At 50.4% G+C, this 16521-nt stretch overlaps 12 protein-coding genes across 12 annotated transcripts; 9 read left to right on the plus strand and 3 right to left on the minus strand.

Annotated features, from left to right (window-relative positions):
- Positions 1-27: 27 nt before the first annotated feature.
- AA0111_g8026 (hypothetical protein) lies at positions 28-911 on the plus strand (the record flags this gene model as incomplete). Its single annotated transcript, XM_028654428.1, has 3 exons — positions 28-79; positions 136-243; positions 325-911. 3 exons carry the CDS (start codon positions 28-30, stop codon positions 909-911), a joined length of 747 nt encoding a protein of 248 aa, XP_028504460.1.
- Positions 912-1117: 206 nt separating this feature from the next.
- Positions 1118-1728, minus strand: AA0111_g8027 (hypothetical protein; the record flags this gene model as incomplete). The annotated part of the gene is made up of 2 exons (XM_028654429.1): positions 1118-1146; positions 1197-1728. The coding sequence occupies 2 exons, from the start codon at positions 1726-1728 to the stop codon at positions 1118-1120; spliced, it is 561 nt and encodes a 186-aa protein (XP_028504384.1).
- Positions 1729-2491: 763 nt separating this feature from the next.
- Positions 2492-4942, plus strand: AA0111_g8028 (hypothetical protein; the record flags this gene model as incomplete). Its single annotated transcript, XM_028654430.1, has 1 exon — positions 2492-4942. The coding sequence occupies one exon, from the start codon at positions 2492-2494 to the stop codon at positions 4940-4942; it is 2451 nt and encodes an 816-aa protein (XP_028504461.1).
- A 386-nt stretch (positions 4943-5328) lies between these two features.
- Positions 5329-6064, minus strand: AA0111_g8029 (hypothetical protein; the record flags this gene model as incomplete). Its single annotated transcript, XM_028654431.1, has 2 exons — positions 5329-5964; positions 6017-6064. The coding sequence occupies 2 exons, from the start codon at positions 6062-6064 to the stop codon at positions 5329-5331; spliced, it is 684 nt and encodes a 227-aa protein (XP_028504462.1).
- Positions 6065-6745: 681 nt separating this feature from the next.
- On the plus strand, positions 6746-7677 carry AA0111_g8030 (hypothetical protein; the record flags this gene model as incomplete). Its single annotated transcript, XM_028654433.1, has 3 exons — positions 6746-6767; positions 6949-7277; positions 7330-7677. 3 exons carry the CDS (start codon positions 6746-6748, stop codon positions 7675-7677), a joined length of 699 nt encoding a protein of 232 aa, XP_028504347.1.
- Positions 7678-8047: 370 nt separating this feature from the next.
- Positions 8048-9013, minus strand: AA0111_g8031 (hypothetical protein; the record flags this gene model as incomplete). The annotated part of the gene is made up of 3 exons (XM_028654434.1): positions 8048-8856; positions 8906-8952; positions 9003-9013. 3 exons carry the CDS (start codon positions 9011-9013, stop codon positions 8048-8050), a joined length of 867 nt encoding a protein of 288 aa, XP_028504346.1.
- Positions 9014-9228: 215 nt separating this feature from the next.
- AA0111_g8032 (hypothetical protein) lies at positions 9229-10020 on the plus strand (the record flags this gene model as incomplete). Its single annotated transcript, XM_028654435.1, has 1 exon — positions 9229-10020. The coding sequence occupies one exon, from the start codon at positions 9229-9231 to the stop codon at positions 10018-10020; it is 792 nt and encodes a 263-aa protein (XP_028504372.1).
- Positions 10021-11038: 1018 nt separating this feature from the next.
- AA0111_g8033 (hypothetical protein) lies at positions 11039-11365 on the plus strand (the record flags this gene model as incomplete). The annotated part of the gene is made up of 1 exon (XM_028654436.1): positions 11039-11365. One exon carries the CDS (start codon positions 11039-11041, stop codon positions 11363-11365), a length of 327 nt encoding a protein of 108 aa, XP_028504345.1.
- A 512-nt stretch (positions 11366-11877) lies between these two features.
- On the plus strand, positions 11878-12085 carry AA0111_g8034 (hypothetical protein; the record flags this gene model as incomplete). The annotated part of the gene is made up of 2 exons (XM_028654437.1): positions 11878-11966; positions 12013-12085. The coding sequence occupies 2 exons, from the start codon at positions 11878-11880 to the stop codon at positions 12083-12085; spliced, it is 162 nt and encodes a 53-aa protein (XP_028504344.1).
- A 739-nt stretch (positions 12086-12824) lies between these two features.
- AA0111_g8035 (hypothetical protein) lies at positions 12825-13016 on the plus strand (the record flags this gene model as incomplete). The annotated part of the gene is made up of 1 exon (XM_028654438.1): positions 12825-13016. One exon carries the CDS (start codon positions 12825-12827, stop codon positions 13014-13016), a length of 192 nt encoding a protein of 63 aa, XP_028504343.1.
- Positions 13017-13430: 414 nt separating this feature from the next.
- Positions 13431-13883, plus strand: AA0111_g8036 (hypothetical protein; the record flags this gene model as incomplete). The annotated part of the gene is made up of 1 exon (XM_028654439.1): positions 13431-13883. One exon carries the CDS (start codon positions 13431-13433, stop codon positions 13881-13883), a length of 453 nt encoding a protein of 150 aa, XP_028504342.1.
- A 290-nt stretch (positions 13884-14173) lies between these two features.
- On the plus strand, positions 14174-15787 carry AA0111_g8037 (hypothetical protein; the record flags this gene model as incomplete). The annotated part of the gene is made up of 2 exons (XM_028654440.1): positions 14174-14290; positions 14438-15787. The coding sequence occupies 2 exons, from the start codon at positions 14174-14176 to the stop codon at positions 15785-15787; spliced, it is 1467 nt and encodes a 488-aa protein (XP_028504341.1).
- Positions 15788-16521: the final 734 nt, after the last annotated feature.

The raw sequence follows: 16521 nt of genomic DNA on the forward strand, positions 1-16521 counted from the left end.
CATCGTCGCAACACATTATAGCAAATCATGGCATCAGACGCGCAAAACAACCCCTTCATAAGGAACCTCGCCTCTAGCGGTACGCATAGTTTGTGATTGGAAAACCTCAGATCACCAAGCTAACGTTTGCGACAGACAAGAAGGTTCGCGACGAAGCACTCAACTCACTCAAAACCTACCTGGGCGCGCAATCAGAGATATCGGAATTGGACCTACTGAAACTATGGAAGGGACTGTTTTATTGTATGCGCTTTTCATACTTCGCCTCGTAATGATACGAGAGCTTCGCAACCAATCTCGCAAGAACTAACAAGATACTCCTAGGCCTATGGATGCAAGACAAACCCGCCCTCCAGCAAGGCCTATCGCGCGATCTCGCCTCTATAGTCTCGAGCCTCCGAACGCCCGTCGTACTGCCCTTCATCCGCGCTTTCTTCCTCACCATGTCCCGCGAATGGACCCACATTGAGGCGCTGCGATTAGACAAGTACCTCTACCTTATCCGCCAATACCTCAATGCGTCCTTCAAATTTCTGAGCAAGAACAAGTGGAAGAAGAGTTTGCTAGAGCAATGGAATGCCGTCATGGAGGAGATACCCCTGGAATGCCAGAATATGAGAATTCCAAATGGATTGAGATACCACGTCATGGATGTTTGGGTCGATGAGATGGAGAAGGTTGAGGGAGAGGCATGGGAGAAAGAAGACAAGAAAGAGACACTGGAGACGCTGGTGCTGCCTGTTGAGAAGATGGCCAAGGACGGCAAACTGAAGCCGCTGAGAAACGCGGCGAAAGAGTGTTTAGCTGATGACAGAATAAGAGCATGGAGAGGGCAGGAATTGGAGGAGGCCATGGAGGATGCCGAAGAGGAGGAAGATTCAGAGGCAGAGTGGGGAGGCTTCGCAGACTAAGAAGCATGGCTCTATGTGAAAATCTGGGAAGACACATTGCATATGATTTCAGCGAGGCGTTAATGGAAGATTTGTTCTGCATATAGGACATGGAAAAGTGTGATAGCATGAAAGGTATTCTACAATCCGCAGAGGCTCCCGAGACCACATTCAGAAACAGGGCGTTGGCCTTCATGGCGCAGTCTCTCGCAACCACTCTCATCTTCTCAGTCTTCGCGCGTATTGATAGCACCATCTGGATCAAATTAGCTGGCATCCTCACAGCACAATGTAGCAAACACTCACATCCACCGCTGCTCCTTGCACCGCCGTTAGTCTTCCCCTCTTCTGTGTACTTTCCTAGCAAATCTGGCCGAACGAAAAGCACATACAACCTCCAGAAAAGCGGCGGTACCAAACACGCCACACTAGCCGCAGCAACCCCCTTGCTTAGCGCTGCATTTGGCCCTCCTCCTTCTATTAAATCCAATACTATCATGGGGATCAACACCGCCTCTCCAAGTCCCAGGAGCATGTACGTAGGTCGTCGACTCTCGATACCATTGCGCGTGTTGGTCGCGCCCGCGAGCAAGGCGGACGTCAGACCGCCTACGACCAAACCGCCGAAAAGACGGGCGAAAAGGATCGAAGTGGGGTTGATATCGCGAGAGGGGTTATTCAGGAGGAGGGAAAGCGTCCAGCTTGTGTTTGTTATTAGTGGTATGGTGAAGAGGTTTGCGAAGGCTTCCAAGAGGAAGGCTTTGCGGACTGTGGAACCATTCTGAGATGGGTCGGGTGTGATGTTTGGGTTTGTGGCAGGGGATTTTGTGGTCGGCATCTCGGTGGTTGAATGGGTGTCTCGAGTCGAATTGCTGAGGAGTCGCAGGTATGAACTGAATATAGCAATCAGATATGTAGTATGACATTGCCGTAGTTGATGTTCTAGCCTACTCATCTGGTATGACGAGTACAGACGTCATCACTTATTTGAGGGACAACAACCATCACCTCGATCAAGTGATCATAGCAAGAAACTAACCAATCTCGTTTCAGATGTATCGTCTTTTTCTGGCTCGATGCAGGTCTGCGAGATGTATATGCATGCAGGGCGGACTGCACCCTGGCTAGTCGCGTCTCTAGTCAGGAACATGTACACGATCAGGTAACACCAGATCCGTAGCCTGCAGAACCACATCGCGACTTCGATGCTCCATCTGCGCGCTTCTGGTATCGTTCCTTCAGTAAGAGGCACGACTTCAGTTCATGCCATGTATCTTGAACCACTTTGTAGACTACTCTAAGATCGGGTAACTTCACCACTTTTATCGCGAGCAGATGATTCAAGAAACTGAAGATTATCCCTGATCGTCATTATTGGGTATAGATATCCATCTGGTTGATGCAGCGATGATGGAAGTGAAAGACGGAAATGATGTCAGACCTGGGGTAGGGCTGGCGGGAACGCTAATTTCGTTGACACAGCGTCCAACCATGGCGCACTTCAGCATTCTTGGACCGCCGGCTACTGACCGCCAAATACTTCCGGCAGTAATATTCCGTCGCCCACCACATTATTGAAGCGTGCAACTTCTGGGCCCATCATGGGTCGACGACCCAACCAATTGATCCTCGAGTACTTCGAGCGCGGTCCCAAGCTGGAAGATGCAAGCAATCGCTACCAACACACGTGCAAGTCGTGCGGTGAGAAGGTGAGCAACCCCGCCCTGGAAAAGTTGACGACGATAGCTGATGGAAAACAGTTTCCTAAAGGTCGCATAGATAGCCTCACGAATCATCTCGTTAAGAAATGTCCCGCGCTACCTCTCCAAGACCGCCAGCGCGCGCTGCTGCAGATGCACGAGCTGCCTCTCCCCGACAATATGACACAGGCGGCCAGTCCAAACGCACCGGGACCGAGTCAAATGCAGCATGGCCAGAAGATGAACCTTCCTTTTGCGCCTTCCAAGCAGCTCTCAGCACTGGAGACGCTGGCCGAGGTGTCGCGACAGCATCTGGACCTCTCTGGGAAGCGCATGGCGGAGAAGCAGCCATCACAACCACAGAACAACCATAATCACAACCACAACCACAACCACAACCATAACCACAATAACAATGCGAGTCATGCAGGGCTGTTGGATGAATTTCTGATACAGGATGATCGGCCTGATGGCTCTGATATGGGTGGTCTGTCACATGGTATGGATATGTCGCATGCGCCAGCGATGCCATCCATGTACCAGTTCAATGGGCCTTTACATCATTCACCAACCGCCTCACCTCATATAGGCCACATGCCTCTGGGAAGCTCTGGGTCAATGTCGCATATGGTCCCCTCGCTCGTTATGGCAGCATCAGCTGCAAACGATCTCATGCCACTGTCAAACGGCATGCCCATGGAATCAGACATGAACCTCTCGGCACATGGGATGCAAGGCATGTCGGACGGGAAGTTCTTCCATCCGCAGGGACGCCATCACTGGCCCAACATACAGCCCAACTCGCTCGACCCGATGCTACAAGACCATGGCAAGGAGCAGATGCACGCGAACGACCAGCTGAACAAAGGCATGGGCCAGCAACGGCCGCTTGCAATGAGTCCAGGTAACCAGACTCACTTCACCACCGACTTTAGCATGAACCAAAAACCAGTGAAACCCAAGGTCAGGGGTCGTTTCACTGACTCCAGGCGAAAGGAAGTGCAGGAGGTGCGAAAACGAGGCGCGTGCATTCGGTGTCGCATGCTCAAGAAGCCGTGCTCAGGCGATAACCCGTGCAATACCTGCCAGAATGTCGAGAGCGCGCGATTATGGAAGCAGCCGTGTATCAGGACAAGGATCGCAGAGGAGTTCGGTCTCTACTCTGCAGGACTCCATAGTGTGTTGGCATTCCATGCAACGAACCAAGCCAAAGGTCAGATACGACTCGATCAGACGCCAGGACGCATAGAAGCAACCCACTTTCCTCATTCCGGCATATTTGCTACGTTCACACCGCTGAAGTGTCAGCAGACGCAAATAGCACAGAATACCGATATCGATCCTGCGATCTTCGCCGGCCTAGCTTCTCCGGACCTGGAGCTGATAGATAGTGATGACGATGTCAGTGGGAAGCTAGACCATTACATCAAGAAGATGGGTGGCCAGTTTTCTGATACCGAAGATTCGAATTTCATGAGGATGACGGTGAACGTCGCAAAGAGCGTTGCATCAACAAGCGCAGACGGACTCATATCAAAGGCACTGGAGCTATGGAACCTTACACGCGTACTCACATCCCGGAACTTTGAATGGTACTTGTTCTCGAACCCTTCCTTGGCACCCACCATCACTCCGTCCACTTTGGCGCCAGCAGATTTGGAGGACGCTATCCGTACACCCATTACACCTCTCGATCACGAATCGTCCTACAATCTCATCACCATGCAACTCATGGGAGCGACTGAAAAGCGTGCCGCATGTCTAGCCCGTGTAGTGATGAACGATCTCGAACGCCGCCTCCTCCAACGTCAACAAGCCAACCCCTTTGAGACCTTCCTAATCGCTGTAATCCTCCTTGCCTGTGTAGAGCGCATGTGCTGGCTGTTCCGCTCCTGGGATCTGCCGTCTACCACCCCATCTGCCCCAGAAGCTGACGGAGACGCATTCAAACAACCAGCCCCTGTCGACAACGACATCGCTACAGCCCTTCAATCCACCTCTTCGCCGTCTGCACCTACGCTGGATATCTCTTCTCACCAAGCACCACGAAACCCCAGGTGGCCACTCGATAAATCACCATCGACGTTCTCTCAGCAAGGCGAGAAGTTTAGCGATATACTCAACATGCTGCTTAAGATGCGGGGTGTCCCTCCCAAGCCCACGCCCCGTAGCCCAGACGGCGTTTTGTCGGTGTGGGGTGACGACAGCAACAACGATAGAGTACGGGAATGGTACGATGGCATCGCCGTTACGATGCAGATGCTAGATCAGAAGACAAATGCGAGGTTTGTGGGCGAGGATCCCAAGGAATGGGAATTGAAGTTTGTTGGCAAGATTATACGAGGTGATTAGGAGCTGTTTCGTTATGCTGGGGGTATTAGCCTCTTGTTGTGGATGCATGTATGGGAAGAGATGGTTATACAGAGTGTTGTCATGATGGATGGGTGGGCGGATGACTGAATTACGAAACGACTTGATACCAAAAAGTTATAAGGCATGTAGTTTGACATGATCGTGTTCGCGCTTCGGCGCTTGAATGAAGAATTGTTGTTGTCACACAAATTTCTCATTTGATGTAACGACTATTTGGCATGAGTAAATGGATTGTGATATGGTGACCACTATTTACACATAGGGGTATGCAAGGGCCTCTCCCTGTACGCCATAACTCCGCATAAACGAAACATGCATGCTGTTTACAACAGGTTGGTTCAAAGGTAACAGAATGTATGACTCGCTCAGCTCTTGAGCGCCTCAAGCCGTCCCCGCATCTGGGCGAGCATTTCGGCCTGATCGTCTTCTTCCTCCTCCTCAGCTTGTGGCGCACTAGGTAGTTCTTCCTCCTTGGCTTTACTCGGCGGTAACCTATCCTTGAGCACCTCACTCAATACCTTGTCAACCTCCTCCTCGGCTTCATCAGCCTCACCCTCCAACATCTCGTTCTCGCCCAACGTGTCATCCAGCATCTCCTCTATGATACCCGCCTTCATCAGCTCAGAGCTTAGCTCCCGCATTGTGCCCGTCAGTTCTGGCAATCGCACCAGACTGTTTACATCCTTCATGATGCCTGTGCTCGCCTTGATGCTGCCTTCGATTTTACGCACCGAGAAGGCTTCGTTGACTTGCATCTGCACGCTATTGAGCTGCGCCTTGGACGTCATGAGCCGATTGTTTTGTTTCCGTACGCGGATGAGTTCGCGGGCGAAGATGCGCACGTCTTGGTTGGCTTGCTTTGCCATAGAAGGGTTGCGTTGGGCGCGTTTGGAGGATTGTTGGATCAGCGTTTTGGTTTTTTGCTCCGTGGCTTTGAGCTGTTGGATGTCGCGGTCGAGTTTGCGGACATTTTGGCGGACGAGGGCGTTGCATTTACGCTTCTATAGACTTGTTAGAGGGTTGGACAGCATGGCTAAAGATAAGACAATGTACCTGCTCCTCTGGTGTGGGCTTCCACAGGAGACCCCTGATGGTCTCCATAATGGGCGCTCAGTGTGGTGTACTCTGAACGTCTGAGCAAGTCGATGCCCAGGTGTCGTTGATGTATGCGCGATTTGGTGCGGATACAGCGGGAGTCGGTGAGGGCGTGTGCAGCGCGTGTGGATTTCCAAGCGTATCAGATTGCTCGAGTTGTATTCAGGCGATTAACGAGTGGTGGGTAAGAGGTAAAGTGGTGGCAGCAAGGTGAGTTGCGATGTCATGTGCAAGTCCAAGGATCCCGAGGTGTTGTGGTAGCGGTGCCTTGCAACGGCTCCAGGATCGAGCTCGGGCCCATTGTGACGTTGAGCTCTTTCGCGGGGCAGTTGCAACCCACTAGCCTCAAGCATCGAGCCCTGGAGGATTGCCAGCCAACGCAACATTGGCAGAGGCAATCAAGCGCATCTAAGACACCTATAGAATCTACAGCTGCATATCCCTAAGAGTTGCTTTCCGTAATTGATCGACCAAAACCGGGGCGTTCAACTTCAAGATTCCATAGAGCTTCTATTGCTTTCCACGCTAGTCCCTCCACATCACTGCATTTCTTCCGCCTTCAATCTGCTCGTCTAGCCAAACACTACATTACAACTACACAACAGACGCCTCATACAACCACTTCTACATCCCGAGCAACCCTTCAAACTCGATTAAAAACAACACAAGAGAGTTCTCACCCTCAACATGACCACTGTCACTCCCGAAGGTAAGCTGCAGCCTTGCCCCCTACGCGAGCTCTTGAGATGCTATCGGAGCACTACACATGGCCGTTCGCCCGCGTTCAACGCAAGGGCCTACGTACATCTTGAATCGCCTACTCGCGACAGACAGAAAAGCATCAGCAGAGCATGTACAAACCATACTCAACAGATACTGACGCGCGACAGTTACCTGGGCGCAACGCTCATCCAGCGACGACCCCGAGAAGAACTACGTATACCTCACCATCGTCGCCGCCGATGTCCCCGAGTCAGACCTCAAGTTGGACCTCAAGGAGCAGTCACTTAGCTTCAAGGGTACCTCAACATCCAAGAAGGTCACATACGCCATCGACCTTGAGTTCTTCGCCGAGATCGACCCCAAGGAGTCCAAGATCAGCCACAGCGGACGCGACGTCACAATGGTATTGCGCAAGAAGGAACTCAAGGAGGAGTACTGGCCTCGCCTGCTCAAGGACAACAAGAAGATGCACTTCCTGAAGACCAACTTCGACAAGGTAAGCTGTGCGACACTGGATGAACCAAGAGCGATACACTAACTCATCACAGTGGGTTGACGAGGACGAGCAAGACGAGGCACCCGAGGACGAGTCCATGAACCAGATGAACCCAATGGGCGCTGGCGGTATGGGCGGTGGTGACGGTGGCTTCGGCGGCATCGACTTCAGCAAGCTCGGCGCAGGCGGTGGCGGCGGTATGCCAGGAATGGAAGGCATGGACATGGCCAGCATGATGCAGAGCATGGGCGGTGCCGGTGGAATGCCCGGCATGGGAGGCATGGGCGGAGAGGACAGCGACGACGATGATGACGACATGCCCGAGCTTGAGAACGACGAGGACAGCAAGGACAAGGCAGCACCATCAGGCGACAAGCCCAAGATTGAGGAGGTCGCGTAGTTGCTCCATCTTCTCGCGACAAGCTTATGACTGCAAGAGATTGATTGGGTGGCGCGCATGACTGGCCGGCGTTACTGCTCGATCTTCTGGGGGTAGGGTTTGGAGTCTGATACCTGACCGAGGATGGGAGATGGTTGCATCTATAGGTCGCTGCGTATTTCCGAGTCCATCCTAAGTGTGCTATTGCAGGTAATGACCACATCATGGAGTATATGACAAAAGAATACGAATCATGTTTTCATGGCTGAAACAAATTTCAGAATGTTTGACAGTCTGATGTGGTGGTTGTATCATCTATTGGGTATCTTCTCTGTATGCTAGATCTCTATTTCACCGTCTTTTAGACCAACATAGGCGTTCCTTGAAAGCCTCATGACTTAGTACCCATACCGTAGCTATCATATGGGAAGTCCTCTAGGCTCTTGTGGAATCTCCCCCATCCATCGTCGATCTCTCCTGGCATTCCAACCCTTCTCTTACCTTGCGCAACGTCGACTTCAGTCTTTTGCAACTGCTCCTCCTCGTCCTCCTTGTGTTCCCCCGTCAATCCCGCCAACACCTCCTTCTCTCTCCCCTTATACTCCTCAAGCAGCCCAGGATGCGGACACCAAACCACCTGCATACCTGCTCTCCTTCCCGACTCCACGCCCGGCACGCTGTCTTCGAATACAAGGCATTCCTCTGGTTTTATGGGTGTCTGACCCTGCTCCTCAAGCGTCTTGTTCAACGTAGATAGGGCTAACAGGTAGATGTCCGGCGCGGGTTTCCCTCGTCCAGCAGGTATCCTGGGGTCATCACCCAACACTTGATGTTCCTTTTTGAAATTCCCATCAAACAAATCCTTCATACGCGCAGTCTTGATTTCGAACATGGCCTTTTGACTGCTCGTCGCGAGCGCCATGTGTACGCCCCTGCTCTTCAATCCTGCCAGCAAGTCCACAACACCAGGCAATGGCTTACATTTTTCGAACAAGTTTGTCTGGAGTTCTTTTTGCTCTTTCAAGAATTGCTCGTGAGATATGGGAAGTTGCGCCCACTCATGGAAGATCTTGCCTGCCTGCGGGCCGGGGCGACCTTGGAGCTGTGCTTTTATGGACCATGGCAGGGGAGGGCGGCCGTAGCGTTCGAGGATTGTGTTTGTTACGATGCTGTAGAGGTCTTCGGAATCGATTAAAAGACCTGAATGTGTTAAAACTCATGGAAGGAACCAGAGTAGTTGCTTCATTACCATCCATGTCGAAGAGCGCTGCCCGGATGCGGGGTGGTGGGGTTGTACTACATAAAAGTTAGTATAATCTTGTGTTGATTCCAAGGTTCATACATACGTAGAGCTCATCTTGGAAGTTGTTTGAAAAGATGTAGGTAGAAACCTGGGTATTAGAGATTCTTGTAAAGATTCAATGGAGGATTGTAGAAAGTTGGGGTTGCCTGGATGTTTACCCCACGTGGCCGAGGCACGCTAATCGGACCTCGACAGACGTCACTTCGGAAACAGATCTACCTTTTCTGCACACGCGCACCCGCACGTAAACTTTGGTAGAACACGCGACCATGGCATCACAGGACGAAACGGCGGTAAAATCAAGTACAGCCGTAGCCGAAACCGCGACACCTGAAATCTTTCCGCCAGATGAAGAGAAAAAGCTGCTGGACGAGTCGAACACGGAGAAAGCTTCCGCGAACAAAACATTCACATCTGGCGAATACAACGGCGCGATACAAGGCTATGAAAAGGCGCTAGCAGTATGCCCTTCTTACCTTGAATACGATATTGCCGTCCTCCGTTCCAACATTGCAGCTTGCCACCTAAAGTTGGAAGAGTGGAAGCAAGCCGTAGAATCTGCGACTCAAGCTCTGGAAGCGCTAGACCGGATAGATCCTCCACCACAGAAGAATGAAGGGAAAGAAGTAACAGGCGGTGGCGCAATTGCTGAAATAGACGATACAACCGAACTCTACCTCGACGCCCTCACCCGAACCAACCATACGATAAATGACGTCCACAAACTCCGCACGAAAGCACTTCTACGTCGCGCAAAAGCACGCCATGAAGTTGGTGGCTGGGCATCTCTACAAGGATCACTGGAAGACTACCAAGCCCTTTCCAAGACGCCTCACCAGCTCTCGAGCCTGGACCAGAAAGCTGTACAGGCAGCGTTGAGGAAGTTGCCGGGGCAGCTGGAAGAGGCGAAGAATACGGAGATGGCGGATATGATGGGCAAGTTGAAACAGCTCGGTAATGGCATACTGAAGCCGTTTGGATTGAGCACGGATAATTTCCAGTTCACGAAAGATGAGAAGAGTGGGGGATATAGTATGAACTTCAACCAGGGTGGGAAGTAGACGATATCGAAGACACAATGTTACGCTTTGGTAGCCGCTGAAGCTCAGTCATGCCCAAGGTCTCCCTCATTGCATATGAGGCCCGATACAATCTATGGGAGTACCGGAACCACTTGGAGAACGGACTACAACCACGAACTGTGCTGATTCCCTGGCATTTTACGTCGTTAGATTGTCTGTCTATCCGATTCAGTGGAGAGACTACTAACCATTCGAGTCCCTCACAACACGGTACGCCCTACCCTGTTGAGGATCCCACCAATCTTTACTCCAAAGTTGGGCTAAGGTCAAAACATCAGTAGAAGACTCGTCATTTTGAACCATGTGGAACGTACTGATATTGTCATAATAATCGCGATAAAATTGACCTGTCACTTGGTCTCGTTGCCATCCTGTTGGTGGGTACCATACTGGTGCTTGTTGTTGCTGAACGTAATTGAAATTCTGGTTGTAGTTTATCTGCTGATTGTAGTTGATTTGCTGGTGGTAGTGTACATGCTGCGGTGGTTTTACTGGCTGCGGTTGGTTTACTTGCACCAGTAGCAGCAAGTGGTTTTCTACTCTTTCCCCTTGTATTCGCTCTGCTTGTCCAGCTCTATTTCTGTCGTTACGCTGATGGCTTTGGATCTCTTGCAGCCTTGTCAATCGTTGGAAGGTGTTACTACCAGATCACCCGTACTTGCCTCTGACGCCAACCACTTGGAGGGAAGTGCTCTCATCGATCGAGTTATTTTCAGCTGTGGGATTCTCCATCGTCGTAGATTTTGTGGCTTTACACGTTAGTGTAAGCTCAAAATCGCGCAAGTTCGTGAAGCATCCTAGGCTGAAGTATCCTATAGATAGGATAGTGACCATCAGGCCGGAAATTCATTGGTCTGGAAGTGTATCACTTGACCAAGCTTGCTGACTGCATGGCTATCTGCAAGGCTAAGTTAATGCTTGGCATCTCAAAGAAGGCTGAAATATCTTCTCTCGATACCTCTTTGTGGCTCTGACCTGTCTCATACAGAATTCTACTATGAACGAGATGACATCCGGGCGCATTCAAGATGGTTATCCTGGACTTGCAAGACTGGTGGGACAAGATCTGGATGCAGATGGAGGGTCAGGGATGTTCAAGCAGTTCGCAGAGCTCAACATGCGCAACCTGCTGTACATGCAGGCTGAACTTCTGTGTCTAGAGCAAGAACTCGAGGCTATCACATACGCTGATGAGAATGGAAATGACCCAACCACGAAGAAATTTGCCAGAAACGTAGGGGAGATGAGGAAAGCGTCCAACAGCTCGCAGTGGGACAAGATCCTTGAGATCAGAAAGAAGCTAAGGCAGTACAGTATAATCTGACTGTATCTTTCAATATTTGGTCCACGACTTACACATCTACAGATGACTGTTTACTCCAACAAGCCCGCGTTTCAAAGCTGGATCGAGCCGATGTCTTCGATTCGAGATCGTTGAGATACTGGTTACAGCATGAGGAAGGGGGCAAAGGTTTCCTCGAAGGATGCGAACGTCGAGCGTATGACGAATTGGAGGATCCAGATCTTATCTCCCTGTCAAACAGGTCTCCTAATGACAAATTCGCACGATGGCTAGAGCTGAGCTTGGTACCACGCCTTCCTGTTGTTTTCAAGAAAATTTTCCTAGTAAGTCTTACATCCATATAGAATTCTCTCATACTGACAAGACTATAAAAGGAGCCAATCGTCGGATTAGAGAGCATGTACATTTGGCGAACCAAGTTTGGAATCCTACGACGAATCGCTCGAGCGCTGGTTGTTGTACTATCTGCCATCTTGCCGTTCACAGCCATCGTCGCACTGTATTTCATAGAAAATCTTCGGCATAGGATTGCAATGATTGCAGTGTTCTCAGGAGTATTTGCCTTGGTCTTGACCATCTTCACAACGGCCCGTCCTGTTGAGATATTTGCGGCCACTGCGGCGTCAGTCTATCGTCTTGAATATAGGCAAATTTGCTAACGAATCCAGGTTCACTTCGGTGCAGGTAGTTTTCGTGGGTGGAACTAGTATCGAAAGCGGGCAGTGTCAGTGCACTTCTTAGCAGCACTTTGAGGGCGATGCATTTATGTTGCTAATATGATACCAAACCCCTCCCCTCCCTGCTTCATGGCATTTGCGCTCTCCTCGAGGTCCACGGTTAACGTGGTGGACGACATTGCAGAGTACTTCAATAAAAGCTGGTCGCAAGAAGTCCAATCAGACTCCTCACAGTTTACCGCAACAAAAACTGAACCATTCTAAGTTCGTTTTGGCTCGGGTACGGAACATGTCGTTGTTGAAGTGCATCATTAGAATGAACAAACCTATTCGTCACTGGCTTCGTTCCTGACCATCACTAGCCACACCACTGCGTACCTGCGTCGAACACAATCATCCGCACACGGAATTGTTGTGGAACAATTGTGGTATTCTTCCACTCATAGAGTGACACGTTTCAAGGCCTACACAAACTCTGACATCGGTCCCAGAAAAGGTACACACAAACACAGCCATAGGTTCCCACGTGCCAGAGACCTGACGATCCGATCCCAAACCATCCAAGGAGATAGTATCATGTCCTTAGTGAACCAAGAACTGGTTCCTTGACTGAAGCTAATGTCGCCTTTCTCTTTGATCGGTCAACCCACACTGACGAGCTCCCGGCAAAGAGATACTCTGGTCAAGCTCAGGCAAATTTGCGTTCAAGTTCTAACGCGTAGAGTGCAGTCTGGTTGTCGGGTAGTGTAACGACCACGATCAACCCGACCTCACAGAGGACAAGCAGCGATGGCATCTTCGTCATGAGTGCGATCGCAGGTCTCGTGATCAAGTCAAAAGACATCGAAGCCACGTCATTCAACAAGTGTGAAGTGGATTTCTTCGCGTGCGGAATGAGAGACTTCGAGGCTGGCTCCGTCTACCCGGATGATGACCCTACTGACGACCCTGATCTTCACCCGACCGGCTCCGTGGCACATGGCAGTGCGGCCTGAGTACACGGCTGCGTACCCGGTGGTAGCGCTTGCCAGAAAAATGGACTGTACGTTTGGAATTACCTCTTGACTAGTACATCGGGAGCGATACGATTGGATGGCGGTGAGCTTACTTTGTGATTATCGTGCAGCTATATGCGATAGCGTCTTGTTACTTTGTTGTAGCGTCGACACGTAAGTATAGCGAAATCTGGTACCTGAAAAAAGTAAACATAAATCTGTACATCGTGTAATCCGCAAGATACGTCAGTTGAGCGACAGCTTCCCTATTAAATCAGCATGTTGCGCACGGTTGTGATTTCTTTACACATACTACAAGTCCTATCATCCGTCATATCTCAGCCAAAGCTCTTCCTTAACAGTGACTCTGGTCTTACTGTACCACCATAAACTCTTTGCAACACCAGCGTTAAGATGTACACAACAATTCTAGAATGGTTATGGGGTATCCCCAGCACAACGACCGACGGAAAAACATACGACGATCAAGGCATACCATACGTTCAACTCAACGAAGAATACGATTCAAATGTTGAGCGATCATGGACCAACGACCCAAAGAAGCTATATCTTTCTGCTTGCTTCGATCCAAAAGACGAAGTAAACGTAGCGAACGATTACAACATTGATGGTCTCTGTCCGGTAGTCAAAGAAACCAAGGGCGACGAATTTATATTGCGAGACGACAAGGGTCGATGGTATCTCTGGGATGCATGGGTTGGTGAGTTGATGAAGTTTAGAGATTGGTGGATCGAAGGCTTCACAACAAAGGAAGAGTTAGTGGAGAATCTTGTTTGCAATATGACCGAGGCGCAAGCGGACGTGGAATTCATCGAAAGAAAGCGTAGAGACAGTGTGGTAGACTAGTTGGACCCTGCAGATTGTAGTTGTCTTGAAGATCGGATCGAGAATGCAGAGTGGAGGTTGGGAGAAGGATTGTAGTCTAAACTTTAGCGACGTCGGGAGCCAATGAAGAATTGAGACCCTGACCCACCATTTTCTGCCCCATTTTCATGGTCCGTGACTCCTCCGCTTTTGACTACCAGCGATAAAAGCGACGACCGAGTGATCGACGCCTGTCATGCCGATACCTGACTGAGACGCGTCTTACACAGAAGGGTTCCGCTAGTCTCAAATTTCCATTATCAAACAACAACATGCCTCAGTATCTCGTTAGGCTTGCGCAAGCACACGAGACTTTCCGAAAAGTCGAACTGCAAGCGCTAGCCGACATTGCAGGAGTGCCTCTACAGTTTGTAAAATATGAAGAAGATGTAAGTTCACGTTCCTTATCACGCATTCCTCCTTCCTCGCTTTCGTCCGTCATGTCTTCTCCACTGTTTGTTTTGGTCACGTCTCGGAAAAAGAAATGCCAGTGTCGCGTCACGCTGTCCAAAAGCATACATTTCTGACGAACAAAGTCACCCTACTGCATTGTCGATCTGCCGTCAGACGCTGCGGCACGAAGAGTCATCGCACGGAGCATCCTAGCACAGGGCATATACGAGCTATGGGGCGAAGGATCAACATACGATGCCCTTCACGACTCCGTCCGCAGTCTGACCACGTCCTGGTGGCCCCAGTACATTACCGCATCTTTCCGCTTTACGGTAGAAGGCTATCGCGGGAGTAGATCGAATGATGAACAGCGCGACATCATTGACAGCTTCTCGTACATGGCTTTCAAAGGGACACCACAGATGCGAAACCCAGATGTCGCGTTCCGTGTCTTCGAAGATTACGATCTTAATTGTAAAACTCCAAAGTACCTTTACTTTGGCCGCTTTATTGCCGAGTCATGTCGCAATGAAACCAAGAAGACGTTTGATCTCAAGAAAAGGCATTACATCAGCACTACATCCATGGACGCCGAGCTTACACTGTTGACGGCTAATATCGCACACGTGTCACCCGGGAAGTTGTTTTACGACCCTTTTATGGGCACGGGCGGCTTCCCGATAGCATGCGCTCACTTCGGAGCAGTGGTGTTTGGGAGTGACATCGACGGCCGTACCATCCGCGGCCTTGGAGGAAGCGCAAGAAGGGGACAGACCGGAAAATATGACGTGGTCGGCAACTTCAAGCAGTATGATATGGAGTCAAGTTATCTGGGCGCGTTCGTTTCTGATCTGACAAACACACCACTGAGAATACCGCCACCTGAGAAAGGCATTACGACAGGCTATCTCGATGGTATCGTCTGTGACCCACCTTACGGTATCCGAGAAGGACTCAAGGTTCTGGGATCCCGGCAAGCGCTTCTTGACGTCGAGAGGCAATCTCACCAAGACCAGTTCAAGGAGCCCGGGTACATACCCCCGAAGCGGCCTTACTCCTTCACCGCGCTGCTCGATGACATACTAGCCTTTGCAGTCGCTACGCTAGTGGAAGATGGTCGAATCAGCATGTGGATGCCAACTGCGAATGACGAGGACATCGAGCTGATTATACCGTCACATCCCTGTCTCGAACTGACATCAGTCTGCGTTCAGGCCTTCAACAAGTGGTCACGCAGACTACTGACGTATCGACGGCGCCGTAATTCGGAGGTGCCTGAGGGTGCGCTTGAGATGGCCAAGAAAGAGTATGAGAAGGGCACCAGGGCAAGTGAGTTGAACGACTTCCGAAGGAAATATTTCCAGGGGTTCAAAGAATTTGAGAGTATGAAGAAGGAGTTTATTAGGATGAAGGTGGAGTCTAAAAGCAGTGGGGAGGCGCCTAGTACTGCAGAGGCGGCTAATGCCGTGAAGGAGGATGATACCGAAACATAGATACTGTGTGCCTTAGCTGCACACTGAAAAGCCATCATGACTAGATTTGCTCCAACATGAACGTATGATAACCACCGTCACTGACGGTCATAATTAAGGCCCTACTGGATCCTGTCGCGAGCTCACTCCTTCTCGTCTCGCTCAACTCTAGCCCCCCACTTCCCATTCTCTTTCTCCAAAATTATCTTCCTACTAAGTTTTGTAAATGTTAGTCGATCTTTGTTCTTCTCGAACCACGCTACACCTTTGGGAGTGTTCGACATAGCCAGCACATCCGACTCCGCAATCACAGTCATACCAGCTCCAGTGGCAAGTATCCCAGCAAGCAACACTGACCGCATACTGGATCTCGTGACCGTACTAAGCATGTGGTCTGGAAGGCGGTTGATGATAGGTACCGTCGGCGTCGGAGGCAGTAGGATAGGAGTAGATTCAATCGGAGTGTCGAACACAGTGCGAAGTCGTTGAGGCTGCGCGCTGCGAGTGTAGGGCTTCATGACTGATACCTGTCGTAGGACACTTGATGGAAATGGCATGGTTCTGAGTTCTCTAACTCGTATGTCGGTCGCAGTGAGACTAGGGAAATAAAGAGAGGAATGGAAAAAGGGTTGAGTACAAAAGAGGAGGGAGAATAAATGAGCATTGTGTGTTAGCATGCAGAATGCTGCCGATGGTGAATACAGGCTGAAGCACTAGCTTCAACCGACTCGCTATAGTATTTTCACTTGGTAGAT

This window comes from Alternaria arborescens (genome assembly GCF_004154835.1).
Source record: "Alternaria arborescens strain FERA 675 chromosome Unknown contig_19, whole genome shotgun sequence".
NCBI lineage: Eukaryota > Fungi > Ascomycota > Dothideomycetes > Pleosporales > Pleosporaceae > Alternaria > Alternaria arborescens.